This window comes from Mustela putorius, unplaced genomic scaffold, assembly GCF_011764305.1.
Source record: "Mustela putorius furo isolate JIRA1106 unplaced genomic scaffold, ASM1176430v1.1 tig00000083_pilon_pilon_pilon, whole genome shotgun sequence".
In the NCBI taxonomy this organism is placed as follows: Eukaryota; Metazoa; Chordata; class Mammalia; order Carnivora; family Mustelidae; genus Mustela; species Mustela putorius.
Window position 1 is genome coordinate 7,557,508 of NW_025421273.1, and position 17,574 is coordinate 7,575,081.

The following is a 17,574-nucleotide window of genomic DNA, read 5'->3' on the forward strand; positions in this document are numbered from 1 at the left end:
AGCAGGCTCCCTACTGAGCTGGTAGCTAGTTAAGCTACTGATACCTATTGAGCTAGATAAGCTAGACCTTCCCTCCCGCTTTCTCCTTGCTGGGTTAGTCTTGTATTGTGGCCCAATGGCTCTCCCAGCTTCTCCTCCTTTTAATCCCATCTAAGTGTCCAGTTCTTAGAGGACTTAGACTAACACAATTGGCATTCAAAGCTCTCTTAGATACGGCGTTAACCTCTCTATTCTGCTTTACCTACTTCTTAGCTACATAATGTCTTCCGCTCTTGGTTCCTGTATGTGCCTACTACTTTGCCATCTCTGAGCCTTTTTCCATACCCTTCACTGAGAATGTGCTCACCACCTGGCCATTTTTGCCTATTGGATCCCACTTATCATTGATCGTGCATCTTCAATGTCAGTTTCTCTAAGTTTTTCAAGATCTGCTAGCCAGACATACTCTTTCCCTTCTCTAAACCTCCAGAGCTCTTGTCTTTGAGCTGTTTTATAAGCTTATTAACAGCAATAACCATCTGTTACTTTGAACCTCCAAAGTCCCCAGCTTATATAGAATAGGCACTCAATATTTATAGACTGTAATTAGAAAATTAGGGGTAATTCTATCCTAGTGAATTTAATTTTTAACATGCAGGATTTGTAACAGCTTACAACCATTTTGCTTGATAGAGCAACAATGAACTCAGGTGATTTAAAAAAAAATCCCATGTATCAAAGCACTGAAGGCAGAACTTACTATGTAGTAACTTAATTTTGATATCTGCTTAAGATTCTTCATCAAACTTGGCTGATTTCCTTTTCCTCTGAAAGAGTGATGACATGAAATTCTAAAATACTCCTGGGTTTGTCTATGTATCTGAGTATGGGTGAGGAGACCAAGGAAAAATAGTTGTAAAAGAATGCTTCCTCCTCTAACAAAGGGCCCTTGCTAAGGGCTAGCAAGGCTACCGTGCCCTCCTCCAAAATAGAGAAGGGAGATCTGTCATTTTAATAAACTTTCATAGGGTCAGATATAGACACAGTAATAGGAGAGGGGACCCATGAGCTCACTACATAGCAAATTTTATTTCCTCGCATATGTCTGATCATTTGTGGTCATTATTGTGGCCGACATTTAACAAGTGCATGCTATTCACTTTTAATCCTTACAAAAGATTTATCATCATATAGGACAGGAAACTGAGGCTCTGTGACCAAGTCATGCTGCTAGATCACCGACCAAAATCCTTGACAAGTTTATTGCAGGGGTCCCCAAAATATGCTAAGCAAATACAATTGAATGTCTTCCTCCAACATCATTGCAGTGCTTTTTTGGGCAATGTTCCTGGGCAATTCAGCTCTGGCAGACTGTCATTGGACTGAAAGCAAGGTTTGGCCTTTTGCCAGGTACAGCAGTCATGCTAACTCAACAGCTTCAGGTAAAGGTTTATAACACTTTAACTTGGGTCTTTGACTATTTCCGGTTAGGACTGCAAGACTCAGGTAAGAACCTCTCAGGCGGAAAGCAGGAAGAAGGTGGCTTGTGCAAGGATCAGATACCACCTGCGTGAATGCTCATTTATTAATGATTCAACAAGGGTGATCACAAGGGAGAGCAGCCGTTTTCCCTGCCCTCATTATTCTCACTAACAGGCCGGCAAGTAAACAAGATGGACGGGTCCAGCAAAGATGAGGAGGAGGACAGCACCTTCACCAACATTTCTCTCACAGATGACACAGGTAAGGAGGAACTTGATGAATTCTGAAACATGAAGTTTAGCAATTGTTCAGCTTTTAGCAAATACAACTTATTTTTACTGTAATGGTAAAACTACCCATTATAGAAAACTTGACAAACTACAGTTACAAAAATAAAACCCAAAGTTTCATTTAGGAGCTATTTTTCTTTTTCTTTTAAATTAAGTGATTATTTGGCAAGTTTCCATGGTTGTATCACATCTTCTTTTAAAACAAATCAACAAATAAAAACACAAAATGTTTATTTCCTTCACCGAAAAGTTGTTACTGAAACAACCCGTGATATTATTACCATATTTTGCTCAATTATAGTCCATTTCTTCTCTGTTTTGGAAAATAAATTTTATCATGTCTGAAAAACGAACTAGAATATGAATTATTCTGGAAAACGCCTTGCTTTTAAGCAAGGACAAAGTTTGGGGAACTCAACACGAGGGAAGCAAAAAGGGGAGGGTAGTGGTTCTAAAGTGCTGATGGAAGGGATAGGAATGGCTCACTCAACATCCCAGAGAAAACAGACAATGCTGAATTGCACAATTTTAACTGGAAACACTTCAGACCCATAAGCACCCACATCTTGGTATGTGTGTGTGTGTGCGTGTTGTTGGCATTGTTTTGTATCCAAGTTTCTTTAGCACCAACATCGCAAGAAGCCAGCAAGACAGCAGCCAAGCAATGGGGGTTAGTGATTTTGATTAACAGAGAGCAGAGCATGAATATTTAACATCAATTGCTCTTTCATACAGCCACACTTCTCCACTTTCCCCCTAAATGCTCAGATTCAAAAAGCCTCTTTCTAAAGTGCAGCCAGACAATTAGCACAAACCGCCAGCCAGCCAGCCAGCCAGAGCGAAGCTTCCCCTCCTGGCACCGCATCAACATGCTGGGGGCTTTGGAAATCAAAGAGGAGCCTTTTCAGCCTTTATGAGGAGAGGAAAGGTACAAGGTACAGGGGCTGTTGAAGAAATGGGACACCGCTGGCCCGAACTTGCTCCCACCAGGGCGTTTGAGCCAATGACAGGCCTGCAGAAGGCAGTGAAGGAAACAAAGACCATGGGAAACCTGTTTCTTAGCTTCTAGATGGTACCATGAGTGAGGAGCCGCGGAGGCTGTGGGCGGGTGCGATTCCTCTAGAGAGCTTGCTCTCAAATCCTCCCCCCCCCCACCCCGCCCTGTCCAGGATTCTTTCTGGTTGGTAGCGTGGGCTGGGGCTGGGAAACGACACTCGATGAAACCGCTCTCTCTCTCTCCTCCAACCCTTGGCACCGCCTCAGACCTACTTCTCAGGTCTCATCTTGGGCCTCTCCCACACTGGCAGTGCCACACAAAAGAGGACGAGGGCGAGGGTGGGGTTGAATTCAGGTGTCCCGTCCCCTGCTGACAGTGGTTTTGGGAGAGACTCCGTGGCCTGCTCACCGAGCCTGAGCCAGTGGGTGTGAACACTGAGTACGCTGGGGCTGGGTGAGCAGAACTCTCAGGCTGGTCGTGAGAGTGGTGGCGGCTGAGGCGTCTCCTTGCTCCCACCCGGGACCTCCTCTTCCTCCTTGGTTAGAGGAGGAAGAATGTTGGCCAGCAAAGGGCCATAAGGAATGGGATGGTCCAGCACGGTAGCCAGCAGTGGGCTGAGGGACTGGAACTAACTGATGCTGTTTCACTAATTCAAGATGGCAAATGGAAACTGTTCATCTACTTGTGACAGAAATGCACCGAAGCCCATGTTTTTTTGGCTTTTGGAGATAACTTGGTCAATTTGATGTGATACTGTTAGTCCAATTTCTCACTTTTCTTTTAATATATAATATTTGTATTGCTACATGTCATATATAGGCACAGACACACACACACATCAAGAGTGGAGGTCCAGAAAGGTGAAGTGACCTGCCCAAAGTCCATACTGGCTAGCCACCTGTGGTATTTGGAGCTGTTAGGTAGTGGACGGTCTCATGCACAGTCTTTGAGCACACAGGCCTCAAGCACTCTCGAGCAGAGTCCCACCACGGCTGCGCTAGCCCCAGCCACTGTCTCCTTTTACCCCTCCCTGACACTTGATCCTGTTTCTTTTCTAATCAGAGGAAGGCAAGAGAAAGGAGAATATATTTGCTAACTCTGGGGAAAGGTTTGTTTGGGGAGAGCACTGAAGGCATTAAACTTTGGATTTATTTAGGCAATCCTACTTCCCAAGTTAGTGTAAAGCTAAGAAAACTAGCAGTGGCAGTAATTATTCAAGTCAGAAAGCAGTTATATCCATAAATTCATTTGTAGGTGAGCTGTATGGATTTCAGACCAAATGTCTCCACAGAAGCACAGTTTTAAATGATATGACTCTAAACCAGCTCATATTGTCTAACCCCACAGTTCCCAAACTGTGCCAAGGTGCCTCAGGCACTGCAGCAAACCTAGGGGTCTCTATGGGGCATCTCAACCTCTTTCAGACATTGTGAGAACAGCTAGCTAGAGACTGTTCACAATGTCCGAGGAGATAGAGCTACATTTCTCTCAGTGACATCTCTTTCCTGCTGGGTTTCCTGTAGTTGCTATCATAAAAAGCAAGTTCTGTATAAAAATCGATGTAGATCCGTTAATGAGGGTACCAGTTGGAGAAGGTTGGAGAAGTTGTACAGTGCCCAACAGGGGCACACATCCCATAAGTCAGTCATTTTGTTTAAGAATGAAATAAAAAGAGAAGTTAAAATTTCTTTTAGGTGTAGTATTTTTTCAAATGGCTACTAAGTTTTAAGGACATAAATACTTAACATGTTTGGACCTAAATACTTAATACGTGCAATTGTTTAGTATTGCTCTTGGCCTTGGAGTACTGTGAAAAAACGACTTCGACTCAAGGACATTGTGAACCAAGGTAGTCTGGGAACCTCTGGACTAAGCTCTAGTAGCTGGGCTGGCCTCCCTTCTGGTCTGGAGACACACAATGCAGAACAAAGACATTTGATCATGTTGATCTCTCTCCCTCCCTTCCTTCCTATGTTTCTGCTCCACTGGATTTGATGCTATCACACTTCCCGGGTTTTCCTTCAACCTCTCTCATCTTTCTCAGGCTCCTTTGGGAACCCCTTTCCTTGGGTGTTTCCCTAAGATCCTGCCCTTGGCCTACTTTTCTTCTCTCTCAAGACACCCTCTCTGGATGGTCTCTTCCACGCCTCCTCGTTTCATCCTCACGCCTATGCTATGTACCAGTGACACCACAAAAGAGGCTGCAGATTCAAACGACGATAGGTCAGGCAGTGACTCATGTTATAGCATCATTTATGTCATTCAATTTCTTAAAGAAAAAAAAAGCTACTGAAATGTCAACTCTTTTTTCAGTTTATTTGGTTTTTCATTATGTATCTTTTTTTAGTTTTTTAATTTTAATGTGATAAGACTTTGCTTCTAGGAGTCTATTTTAGATGCCTCACATAAATGGAATCATACAGTATTTGTCCTTCTGTGACTGGCTTATTTCACTTGGTATAATGTCCACAAGGTTCATTCATGCTGTGGCACATTGCAGGATTTCTTTCCTTTTTAAGGCTGACTGATACTCCAATGCATATATACACATATTTTTTATTTATCCATTCATCTGCTGGTGCACATTTAGGCTGTTCCCACATCTTGACTATTGTGAATAATGCAGCAATGGACAGGAAAGTGCTAATATCTCTTCAAGATCCTGATTTCAATTGTTTTGGATAAATATCCAGAAGTATGATTGCTGGATCACACGATATTTTTCTTAACTTTTTTTTTTTTTTAAAGTAATCTCTATGTCCAATGAGGGGTCGGACTTAGGACCCCCGAGATCAAGAGATGCCTGCTTTACTGAGCCAGACAGGTGCCCCTATTTTTAACTTTTTTGAGGAAACGTCATACTGTTTTCCACAGCAGTTGTACAATTTTATATTTCCACCAAAAGAGTGAAAGGGTACCACTTTCTTCACATCCTCACCAACACTCGTCTTTTTGTTTTTTTTAAATAACAAAAAGACGAGTGTCTTTTTGGTTTTGATTTGCATTTCCCAGATGATTAGTGACTTTGAGCATCTTTTCACATGCCTCTTGGCCATTTGTATGTCTTCTTTGATGACATGTCTATTCAAGTCCTTTGTCCACTTTTAATTGGGTTATTAGTGTGTTTTGTTACTCAGTTGGGGGAATTCCTTATATATTTTGGAAGTTCATTCTTTATCAGATATGTAATTTGCAAATATCTTCTACCATTCTATAGGTTGCCTTTTTACTCTAGTGATTGTTGACTATGCAGAAGCTTTTTAGTTTGATGTAGTCTCATTTGTCTGTTTTTGCTTTTGTTGTCTGTGCTTTTGGTGCCATATCCACAAAATTACTGCCACATCCAATATCATGAAGCTTTTCCCCTATATCTTCTTCGGAAGTTTTACAGTTTCTAGTCTTACCTTTAAGTCTTTAATCCATTTGGAGTTGATTTTTGTGTATGGTGTAATGTAAGGTTCTAATTTATCCTTTTGCACATGGAAGTTCAGTTTTCCCAACACCATTTGTTAAAAAGACTATCCTTTCCCCATTGCATATTGTTGGCACTCTCGTTAAAGATCAGGAGACCATATATACATGGTTTTATTTCTGGGCTCTCTATTCTGTTCCACTGGTTTTTATGTCTGTCTTTATGCCAGTACCATACTGTTTTGTTGTTTTTGTACTCCTGTTTTTATTTTATTTGTCAGAGAGAGAGAGAGAGAGCACAAACAGGGGGAGCAGCAGACAGAGGGAGAAGAAGGCTCTCCACTGAGCAAGGAGTCCTGTGTGGGACTTGATCCTAGGACCCTGGAATTATGACCCGAGCTGAAGGCAGATGCTTCACTAACTAAGCCAGGTGTCGCCCATACTGTTTTAATTACTATAGCTTTGTAATACATTTTTATTACACTGAAATCAGGAAGTATGATGCTTTTAGCTTTGTTCTTTTAATTTTCCCCAAGATTGTTTTGGCTATTTGGGGTCTTCTGTGGTTTCATATGAATTGTAGAATTATTTTTTCTGTTTTTTATTTTTTAAAATGTCCTTAGAATTTTGATAGGGATTGCACCGAATCTGTAGATTGCTTTGGGTAGAATGGACATTTTAACTACTGCAGTTATAAAACACTGATGAAAGACATAAAGGATACAAACAAATGGAAAGCCATCATGCATCTTTTAAATATAGCAGATATCGTTCTAAAATTTGTTTCAGGGTGCCTGGGTGGCTCAGTCGGTTAAGTGCCTGCCTTTGACTCGGGTCTTGATCCCAGGGCCTGGGTTTGAGCTCCTCATGGGGCTCCCCGCTCAGTGGGGAGCCTGCTTCTCCCTCTACCCCTCCCACTGCTCATGATATCTCTCTCTCTCACAATCTCTCTCTCAAATAAAAAAGTAAAATCCTCTAAGAAAATAAGATTTGTTTCACGACAGTGTCATAACTTTCTTTCAAAGGCAAGCTTTGTCTGAATATCAAATATATAAGAATATTCTTCATTTCTTACCACCATTTTTCTTGAAACATGTAGTCTTCTTGGACTAGATTTCATATACTACTTTTGATTGAGATAAAGGAAGAAGAAAAGTTTACTTTGCTCTTAACTCTACTGTAAGAAAGGCAACAGAGCAATTATGCTGATAAAATGGTAACCAATGCTGAGCCTCAGGGCCAGGAGTCCAGCCAGGTGAAGACTCAGGCTCCATGGAGAGCTTGGGCCCTGCTCAGAACGCAGAGCCGACTCTCACTTCTAGCTGACTGTTGCCATGAAAGAAGAGAAAGGCAAATAAGCAGAATTTTCAAGAGATACCAGAAATAAAGATTTTTTGTGTGTGTATGCAACTTCCTGATTTTCCCATGGTTTTTACCTAATTCTATTTTAGAAGTGCTATCATAGAGGTCCAAACAAAACGCTTCTGCAAGACAGATATGACTGCATAAAAAACTATTTTCAGATTTCTGGTCTTGAAATCTTTACATCACCTGCCTTGATCTCTCTTGTAAGTTTCTGATTCATAATCCAACTGCTCGCTAGGCAGCTAGAAATGTCCCAGGTGTGTCAAAGGGACTCATCTTCCCTCCACCCCCACCGTACACCTGCTCACACTCCTGATTCACAATTTTAATGAACGGCCCCATCATCTGCCCAGTTCCTTAAGCTAGACATTTATACGTCATCAATCCATTCTCATCGCTCACAATCCAATCCATCACTGATGCCTGTTCACTTGACCTTGAAACTGTTCCTCAGCTAAATCTGGCCTTCTCTATCCCTACCACCACTTCCCCGAACAAGGCCTTCTTTATCTCCCACATAAACCACAGCATCAACCTCCCAACTGTGCTTCCTATTTCACTTCTCATCCCTTCAAATCAATCCTCCACCCTGACCATATCATTCCCTCTCCCTGCAGAGAACAATCACTGTGTTGCGTCCCCTGCTGGATGAAGTCCAAGACTCTTAGCATGGGATTTAGAGTTTCCCTCCACTTGGCTCTAGCTTTCACTTCAGTGCCATTTCCCGCCACACGGCTTGGGCTCCGTAGGAAACCATGTTCTAGGCACATATTATTTCATGCCTCTGTAGTTTGTTCATGCTGTTCTTTTCGCCTGGAATAATACCACTCACCCTTCTTTTGCTAGCTAATTCCTGCTCATCCTTTAAGAACCCACTGAGGCATTGTTTCCTCTAGGAGGTCTTCTTTGACCTTCCCAGGCCGAGTTAGGTTTCCTTTCTCCTTCCTGAGAACCGCAAGCTTACCTCTACTTACATTTTTTCACAGCATCTTGTACTTGATGTATATGTGTCCTCCCCAAGAAATGGTGAACTGCTAGGAGACAAAGTCTGGGTTTTGAAATGTCTGTGCTTCCAGAACCTGGCACAGTGTCTGGCACAAAATAGACAATACGTTTTTCATGTAGGAAAGATGTTAGGGTTTGAGATAATGACCAAGAAAGAATTCTTGAGACCTCTTTGGTGCAAAAAGGTGGTTTTATTAAAGCAGGGGGACAGGACCCATGGGCAGACCCAGCTGCACTGGGGTCATGAGGAGTGGCCCACTGCATACTTTCAAGTGCGAGGGGGTTAGGGATAAAAGTAAGTCTCTAAGGGATTTTGGAAGCAAGGTTCCCAGGACCTTGAGGGGGCTAGCTATTGTTGGGAAAAGGTCATTTATTACCTTCTAATAAAATCTTAGTCATGAGACCCTTCAGATGTATATTGGTTGGCCCTATGCTTGCTGGGGCGGGGAGGGGTGGTGATTGCAAACACGTATCTTGGGGGGTTTAGAGATAAAGAAAATTTCTAAAGGGATTTTTATATGTTTAACATAGAAAAGAATTGGGGGGTGGGGAGGGAGTCGGGCTAGGATTGCCTTTTGCCCTTAGGAAAGCAGCAACATCAAAGCAGTTGAGTCCCTAGAGGAATGTCACTCTGCCTGTTTTGAGGACTTGTCAGTGGGCTGTAGGTAGTAAGGAAATTTAATAATTTTTCTTCTGCTTTTGTTTCCCACATCAGTTTTTACCAAAGAATTCCTACTGAGTGTATGTGTGTACTGGGGTGAGGGCCCGTTAGACCGTCCCTAGCTGAAAACCATCTCCCAGGGTCAGCTCTCCTAAGTTATTTATACTGTATAGGGTTTATTTCCTATTTTCCTTCATGGATCAGTTTAGTGCTGTTTTCAGAAAACACTTACTGAGCACCTACTATATCCCAAGTCAGGGAGTAGATAGGACCTGGCTGTTGGAAGAATTGGCTCAGGGTGGTACAGTGGGAAGGACTTGAACTTTGGAATCAGGAATGCCTGGATTTGGATCTGTTAGAGCTTAGGCAAGTTGCTGGACATCCCTGAGCCTCAGTTTCCCCCATTCCAAGGGATCGTAAGAATAGGTCTCAGGATTGTTTTGAAGATTAAATGAAATACAAAAAGAAGCTTCTTGAACTCGCCTGGCACCCAGTGAGTGTTCAGTACACTTTAGTTCCTCCTCTGCCCACTTCAAGGAGCTCACACAAAAGTTTCTTTAAAGGCTCCAAGATTGGGCCACATCAGTTGTCATGGTAACGGCAGCATCCTCTGGCCGCTGCTCTGTGAGCCAGTACTGCCCGTGGACATCCTCCTGATAAGGAGGCTTACGGGAGGAGGAGGAGGTGGTGGATGGGAATGAACTGGAAACAAGAGCATGGGTTTTTTTTTTCTCTGATAAAAATAATACAGCTCCTCCATTTCCTCTTCGTCCTGGCCCTACACCCTCCCTGCTACTATTCTTCCCGTCACTCTTCTTCTTTATGTCTCAGCCTCCTTCCTGACTCCGCTCTCCAAAACCTCTCCTGAATAATATTCAAAGCTGCTTTTGCGTCTGCTTTTGGCATCGGCCAATTAGCCCTCATTGTAAGGTTGTAATAAGCCTCCCAGAGAAGTGGCACGATTGTTGTGGGCTTTTATTCCATGCCGCTTCCTACCACTATACGGAAAATGTAACAATACCCCCCTCATGCCCGGCTGAAAGCAGCCTGGGTTTGAAAAGCTTTCAGAAGGCCATCTGCCATCCCCTCAGCCAAGCAGAAGATCAGACACGAGGCCCTGCATTAGTTAGCACTCCAAGTAAAAGGTATCAAGGGCCTGTATTCCTTTTCATCTCAGCCTCCATTATAATACAGCTAAAGAAGGAAACAGACTTGTGGCTCTCCAGCTGGGAGACACACTGAGCCATAGCAGGAGTTCTGTCCCTGAAAAGGGAGCCGGCCTTTCTTTTCTGATGGTGAATGGAGCCAGTGTTTGCAGCGTCCGGCTGCGCGGCTGGTAATGGCTTTGCCAGTTACGCTGGACCCTCTTGGAAGGATAGTGTGTGGATGAAGAGTCCAGGAGGGGAGAAATCGTTAATAAGTACATGAGGACGAGGCAAGTGTCTGCGTAGGTGCTGGTCAGGAAAAGTGAAGCTTTCCCTGCGTCATCTCTGTGTACCCGCTCTGATAAGTTTGGCCATGAATATTAATTTAAAAGAGAGTCAGACATCCTTAGGGACGTCAAAGGAAGCTCATCTCTAGCATGCTAGAAATGGTTTCGTAAGAGAACTGAGCAAGGGTATTCACTGCACCAGCAACGGCAGAAAAGTTTCAGCAAATCTTAATTGGCATGTGGGATCCGTGTAAGTATAGTTAATGACGTGAGTTGAGTGGGATATCTGTTCCTGTAAGCTGACGATAATATGGATGGTGGCATTAGGAATACGTCCCCTGGCCCAGCAAAATGCCTTAGGGACTTAGCGCAAAAGATTCAATGAGAAAAAGGAGATTAACTCTGCTTTTCAGTAGCTTCTGAGAGTGGCACGGCTCTGGGGTCACTGATGTATTGCTAGAAATTGTAAATGCCCTGTCTGCAAAAAAATCTTCAATCAGAGGAAATCCACTTAACAGAAATAAATTAGCTAGCATAATGCAAAAACGAGTTCTAATAAACAAGCTTAAGAAAGAGGGTGTCAGGGCAATATCTAAATGTTTTCAGGAATCTAGAGTGTTCTCTCATTTTCCCATCAAAGGAGAAGTATTAATATTTTGACTCTTCCTTTAAAAGACAAAACCATCCATCAGCTGCCTTGTATCAGCAATGTTTTTTTTATTCTTCATTAGATTAACAACAAAAAAAGGGAGCAAGAATCTTTTATGTTTATACAAAATCCTTCATAACTGTGCTAATTTTTTTTTTTTTCTAAAGACAAATCCACAGGTGATCTAAAAACGTCAGGAGTGAATTTTATTTACCTGATCTCATGACCCAGTGAGATGCTGACTTCTCCCTGGTCATTTTCCTGTGGAGTAGTGAGTGAGTTCGTTATTTTCCAACATTGGGACCTTCTTTTCATCAAGGCTCCAGTGGGATTGGATCAGCTTTGGACACACTTCTCACAGGTCTCCTGTCTGCCTGACTTGTTCAGAATTTTAGGGTCAGAGCCTGGTTTCCTTAAAGACCCTTGGAGTTCCCTCAAGCAACCCTTTCAAGGCTCTCTTTGAGCCTCCAAAGAGAATGTGAAGTGTATATAGAGAGAGGATAACTCTAGAAGAATAGGACAAACCAGATGAACCAGCTTCCGTCGAAATCCTCTCCCTCAGAGTAAGGATTTTCAATGATCCAAAAGCTATAGGCGACCCTGCTAGAAATAATACGTATATCAATCATAGAACCAGTTACTGTGAAAACTGTTCCAGAAAGACATGTTTTGCTTGCATGGATAGACATTAGCATTCATTTTCAATCCTTGACTTTGGAAACGGAAGGGACTCAGTGGCAGCCCACATGTATGGTTCGGGAGAACAGTTTTCTTTCTGTTCCAGTGACCTGGGTCTTTCCCCCACCAGCCTTCCCGGGTTGCACGCGGCCAACAGCCGCTTCTTTTCAGCCCTCACTGGCTTTCTTCCCCATTTAATCATTGTTCCCTTGTTTCTCCACACACACAACTCATTGTCAGCTTAATGACTTTGGCTCAGAGCACTTGGCTATGCACATGCGTAGTTCTCTCTTGTCTGGTAGCATGATGTTAGCAAGAGCTGTTTGAAAAAGCTTGCATTTTAAAACACACTCTTCCTTTTTTTATCCCTCCTGAGAATCTTTACTACCTTTACCCAGTGGACAAAAGACTACTATTATCTGTTCGTCCATGTGAAATTTTGCTTTCATTTTTCTTCTTCATGGCAAGGTTAGTGGGTTTTTCTAAGGTCGTGATAACCCTTCAGAAAGCTTCTCTTATAAAAATATTTAGAAGATTTTTTTCAACCATGTTTCTTATCCTTTTTTATTTTAGAATTTTAGACAGCTTGGGCTTTGTGCTATTATAGTGCTCCTCAACTCACACAGAGGGATCCTGTTCTTTCTGTTTTAAAATGGTGGAAAAAACCCGAATTTCTGTAAATAAAGTATAATTGATGTATATTTTGAGAGATTCAGTCACAGTTAACAGTGGCGATTGGCCCCTAAATATACCAAATTTCTCAGCCAAAGTCTCTCTGTTACATACTGTGATCCCAAAGCATACAATTGTCCAGGGAGAGCCTGTATTTCAAGGAATTTCTCCAAGAAGTTTTTTTTGTTTTGTTTTTGTTTTTTACAGAATGTGTATTAACACAAACAGTGGCTCCTTTATTGGCCCATTTTGTGAGTTGGGACATCATCCTCTTCCCATAGTATGTAGTCAACTGACTGTGAAGGAATTAGGCAAATTCATAGCCAACTGATCACTTTTTAAAAGCAAACTGTGGGGGCGCCTGGGTGGCTCAGTGGGTTAAAGCCTCTGCTTTCCCCTCAGGTCATGATCTCAGGGTCCATTGGGCTCTCTGCTCAGGGGGGAGCCTGCTTCCTCCTCTCCCCCTGCCTGCCTCTCTGACTACTTATAATTTCTATCAATCAAATGAATCTTTAAAAAAAAGCAAACTATATGTGTAGTATTTCTGTCATGTTCCAACAATTACATCTTTTAAGAGTTTTGTTTTGTTTTTTAAAGACCAAAGCAGGTGTTCGAGAAAGAGGATTAAGCTATTACTCTAGGTTTCCCACAGGTTCTCAGTTCTGGTGATGCTTAGAAAATCAGTTGCTTTCTTTATAAATCTTAGTTAACTCTTTGGATGCGTGATACCATCTGAAAAATAACTGACCATTTCTCATACCTGAGAGTCACGAAATTAAAGTACTTGGAGTAAGCCCACCTTTTACTCACTAGTCATGTATCTCCTAGATAAATGATGATAACAAATATTTACTGAGAACTGAATCCATACCAGGCACTGTGCCAAGAACTCCACATTCATCATATTATTTAATCCTCAAAAATACCATGTGATTGATATTATTCCTACTTTTCAAATTGTAAAAACGGGCTCAAAAAGGGTTAGTGACTTGTACAAAGCAGAGCTGGGCTTCCAGCCCAGGTCTCAGGGACTTCAGAGCCTTTGTGAAATGACAATGCATCTGAATGGAAGTTACTAGATAGAAAGTATAACCACCTTATACCGACCAAGTAGAAGCAATAAGGTGCCCATGCTGCAGCTATTGAATAATGAAATGTGGTCCCCAAGTTATATTGTGAGGTCAGTGTTTCAAAAATGTAATCATAGAATCAGAGGGCAAGAAGCGCCCCAGAGGCTCTCTGACAATATTGGAATATGTTGAGACAAGAAAGGTAGAATATAAAATTGTATCTATGTTGTGATTACAGCCACGTGAAGGTAATTTATATATATGGACTAGGAGGGGACGAGAACTCGGAAAAATGTATTTATTAGTGTGAAGGGATTGTAGGTTATTACATTTCCATGTTATACTTATGCAATAATTTCTTCTTTAAAAATAAGATAAACATGAAGAGTTTTCCTACTCTATGCAAGTAAGATATTAATCCTAACATGAGTGCTGATCTTGAGAGGCCTGTGGAATTACCAAGGCTAGGATTAGGGACATCCATCAAAACGTCACTAACCGCCTTCTGCATTTTTAGTGATGCGCACAGAAAGTTGTCTTAGACAGAGAGCATACAGAATGGGGCAAACTTCAGTTTAGGACAGACGGACACATGCAAGCACAGAAGAGCAGGGCAGATGAGACAGAAATTATAAGTGCACTCTTCAGCACAGTCATATCTTGCTTTTTTTTACTTGGAAACAATCTCAACTCGAGAAAATTTGCAAGTACCTTAAAAAGGATTCTTTTTTCCTGAATTATTTGAGAGCAAGTTGCCAGCCCACTGCTCTGCCATCTCTGGATGGCTCAGTGTATATTTCCTACATACCAGAACTTCCTCCTCCATAATCACCACACAGACAACAAAACCAGGAGAATGATGTTTGTACCTTCCTATCGGCCCATCTGCCAAGAGCATTCATGTCCCCAGTTGCCTTGACAGCATCGCCTAATAGAATCATGAATTGCGTTTGGGCAGCATGTTGCTTTGGTCTCCTTTGATCTGGAACAATTTCTCAACCTCTACTTGACTCTCATGTCCGTGGCACCTTTAAGGATTACAGGGTGGTAATTTTATAAAATATTCCTCAAGATCAGTGAGTTTGGCAAGGATATCACAGAGGTGATGCTGTGTCCTTCTCCCTGCATCCTATCAGGTGGTACCTAATTTCTATTTGCCCTTTTACTAGTGAGATTAACTTGGATCCTTTGGTTATTGTGGTATCTTACTCCTTTCTCTTTTAGCAATCAGCCAGTATTTTGGAGTGAGATATTTTGAGACAATGAAAATATTCCATTTCACATCTCTATCTCTTTATATATCTTTCTACACCAAAGTAAACTCATGGTTTCCTAATTTACTGCATGGGTTATAATTGTCTATATCCTTAGAGAAAGAGAAGAGGAAGAGTTGCATAGTGTTTTGAAATCTTTCATACACAGCGTTTTAATTAAGTGTATATAGATTCTATTCCTACGGCCTTGAGCTATTAAAATTCTCACTCATATTCACTTTATTTCTTCTCTATAATTTTGAGACAAAATATTTTCACATCAAACTATGTATGTATGTATTTATTTATCAGAATAGACTCATGATGTCCTAATTTTATTGACTGGGTTATAATTCTTAGCATGTGAAAAGAGAGATAGGGAAGGATGACCAGCAAGGAAAAACTGAATACTCTTAAGTTATTCATCCATTTGACAAATATTCCATAGAGTCTACGATGTACGAGGCACTCAGTTCAGGCTATAACTTTGGCACATCAGGTCTGAGCCACAAGCTGCGCTCCTCCTGAAGAGAATGGCCACCGGATGTAGACAGCACTTGTTCCTATCATCCTGTGCCTGGGATCCCCAAAGATGTTAGCCGTACTTTCTTTAAGGGAACCTTTACTTCTCTCTGGAGTTGGGATGTTTATAAACCAAACACTGGTATTTCATATGGGTCTCAAATTCAGGATTTAGGTTAGGATTACGACCTTCACTTCCATGTATCAGATAGAACGCCTTTACAAAATGTCAGAGTGATACAGGGCAGAGCCAGCTGTCTTTGTCATTTCGTTATACTACTTTTCATAATCTTCCTCCTACGCTTGTTTTAAGAAAACACTTCAGCACATTTGGTCTCATTTTCAACACTAAGAAAAATCAATTCATAGTAGCATCTCTTTTTTTAAAAATATTTTTTAATTTATTCGAGAGAGAGAGGTTGTGTGAGAGCACAAGTGGGTGGGAGTTTCTGAGGGAGAAACAGACTCCCACTGAGCAGGGAGCCTGAATGAGGCTCGGGACTCAATCCTGGGATACCAGATCATGACTTGAGCAGAAGGCAGACGCCTAACCAACTGAGCCACCCAGGTGCCCCCATAGTAGTATCTTTAATTCATTGTACCACATACTACATACCTTCTCTTTTTCCCCTTTTTTTCATTCCCTCCACAATTTTTTTTTTTTTAATCCACTCTGTTCTTTATCTTTACCTTGCCTTTCATCCTCTCTTGATTGCCCTGTGTGGCCTTGTTCTATCCTCTACCCCATCTTCTCTCTCACACCTCTAAGAGGTTCTATGTCCTCCGTTTGTTCTCCATCTTGCTCTCATGGCCTGACTTTCACACTTTTCGTTCCTTTCATTCCGGCATTGACCACACTCCCTATCGGTTGTTGACTTAAGGGTTTGGAGATAAAGCAATATCTGACGCATCTGAGTTGAATAATCATTTTTGAAAAGTTTCAGTTTTATTATTTTAAGTACATGGAAAGGAAGTCCATGGCTCGGGTAAATTTAGGCTTAAGCACTTATAATTTGCAATAGTTGCAATCATTGCTGCTAAGTTTTTAACTGCTCCCATGCAAACACTGCTGCTAAGGGTTGGTTGTTTTCTCTTGGATGTTTTTCATGTACGGAGTATACCTTTTCTTCAGGCAGCAATGAGTAATGATTAGTCTGCAAGCTCCGCAGCTGAAGTCCCTGGAATTAAATCCAGGCTCAGATGGCCATGGTAACACAGGGCAAGTGATTTAAGCTCTCTAACTTTGGCTTCTTCATCCAGAGCATGGGGACAGCAAGTGTCTACCTCATAAAAATTTTGCAAGAACTGAATAAGATAGTTCTTGTGAAAGCATGTGGCACTTAGTGAAAGATGAATGAATGTGATCTATTATTACAGATGACACTAGATGGTACAATGCTCTTTTATGGTTTTTGTACCCCAAAAAAATCTATGTACAAGTACAGTAATAATATGTAGGTATATAATGGAAAATTCCCCATAATTAATATTCCTGACTAAGCAAATTATTTTTGAAGTTTTAAAAATTCTCACTGCTAATATGCAAAAAATAAGCTCAAAATATGAACTGTGTATTGTAGTTAGCTAAAATCCACCTATAATTTATTATAGTTCTACCTGAAAGAGCAGTTATTTTTCTTTTTCTGTCACCACCTCAGTCCTAGTAATCCCTCTCAGAGAATTTCATTAAGTTTAAATAGTTAAAGACATAGGGGCATGTGGCTGGCTCAGTTGGTAGAGAATTCAACTCTCTCTTGATCTCAGGGTTTTGAGTTCGAGTCACACTGGGTGTAGAGATCACTTAAAGTCTTCAAAAAAAAAAAAAAAAAGACATAAAAGGTGAATGACTTATGGGTGGGAGGCTGTAGAAACTTTACTTCATCAGCCTGGTGAATGACCTCAAGGATTCTGTAGGTGTTCTGCTCAATGCCCAGGACTCCCCAGTGAAAGGTCACCATGAGGTAAGCGCTCCCCAGCCTCCGTGGATTACAAAGCAGGGAAAGGGCATCAACCCCATGGAAGGAAAGGGGAAGCACTCATTGCTTCAGTACCTATAGAGCCCCAGAAATTCTGGACTGTCTACATAGTGGGACAGTGGGACCGACTGA

The 17,574-nt window shown here is 41.7% G+C and overlaps 1 protein-coding gene and 1 long non-coding RNA gene across 3 annotated transcripts in view; one reads left to right on the forward strand and one right to left on the reverse strand.

Moving 5' to 3' along the window:
- Window positions 1-17,574, reverse strand: part of LOC106007397 — a 56,521-nt gene that overhangs the window by 27,740 nt on the left and 11,207 nt on the right. Inside the window, exon 3 of one of the 2 annotated variants that reach the window (XR_001182106.2) lies at window positions 1,615-1,744. The exons of the other annotated variant lie outside the window; for it this stretch is intronic. This is a non-coding gene — a long non-coding RNA (uncharacterized LOC106007397). Of the gene's footprint in view, window positions 1-1,614; window positions 1,745-17,574 lie in introns of those variants that run through there. 2 annotated transcript variants of the gene reach the window in all.
- Window positions 1,622-17,574, forward strand: part of SCOC (short coiled-coil protein) — a 35,940-nt gene continuing 19,987 nt past the window's right edge. The window contains exon 1 of the mRNA XM_004768477.3: window positions 1,622-1,722. Within this exon, the coding sequence (XP_004768534.1) occupies window positions 1,653-1,722 (70 nt within the window). The 5' untranslated portion in view covers window positions 1,622-1,652. The remainder of the gene's footprint in view (window positions 1,723-17,574) is intronic.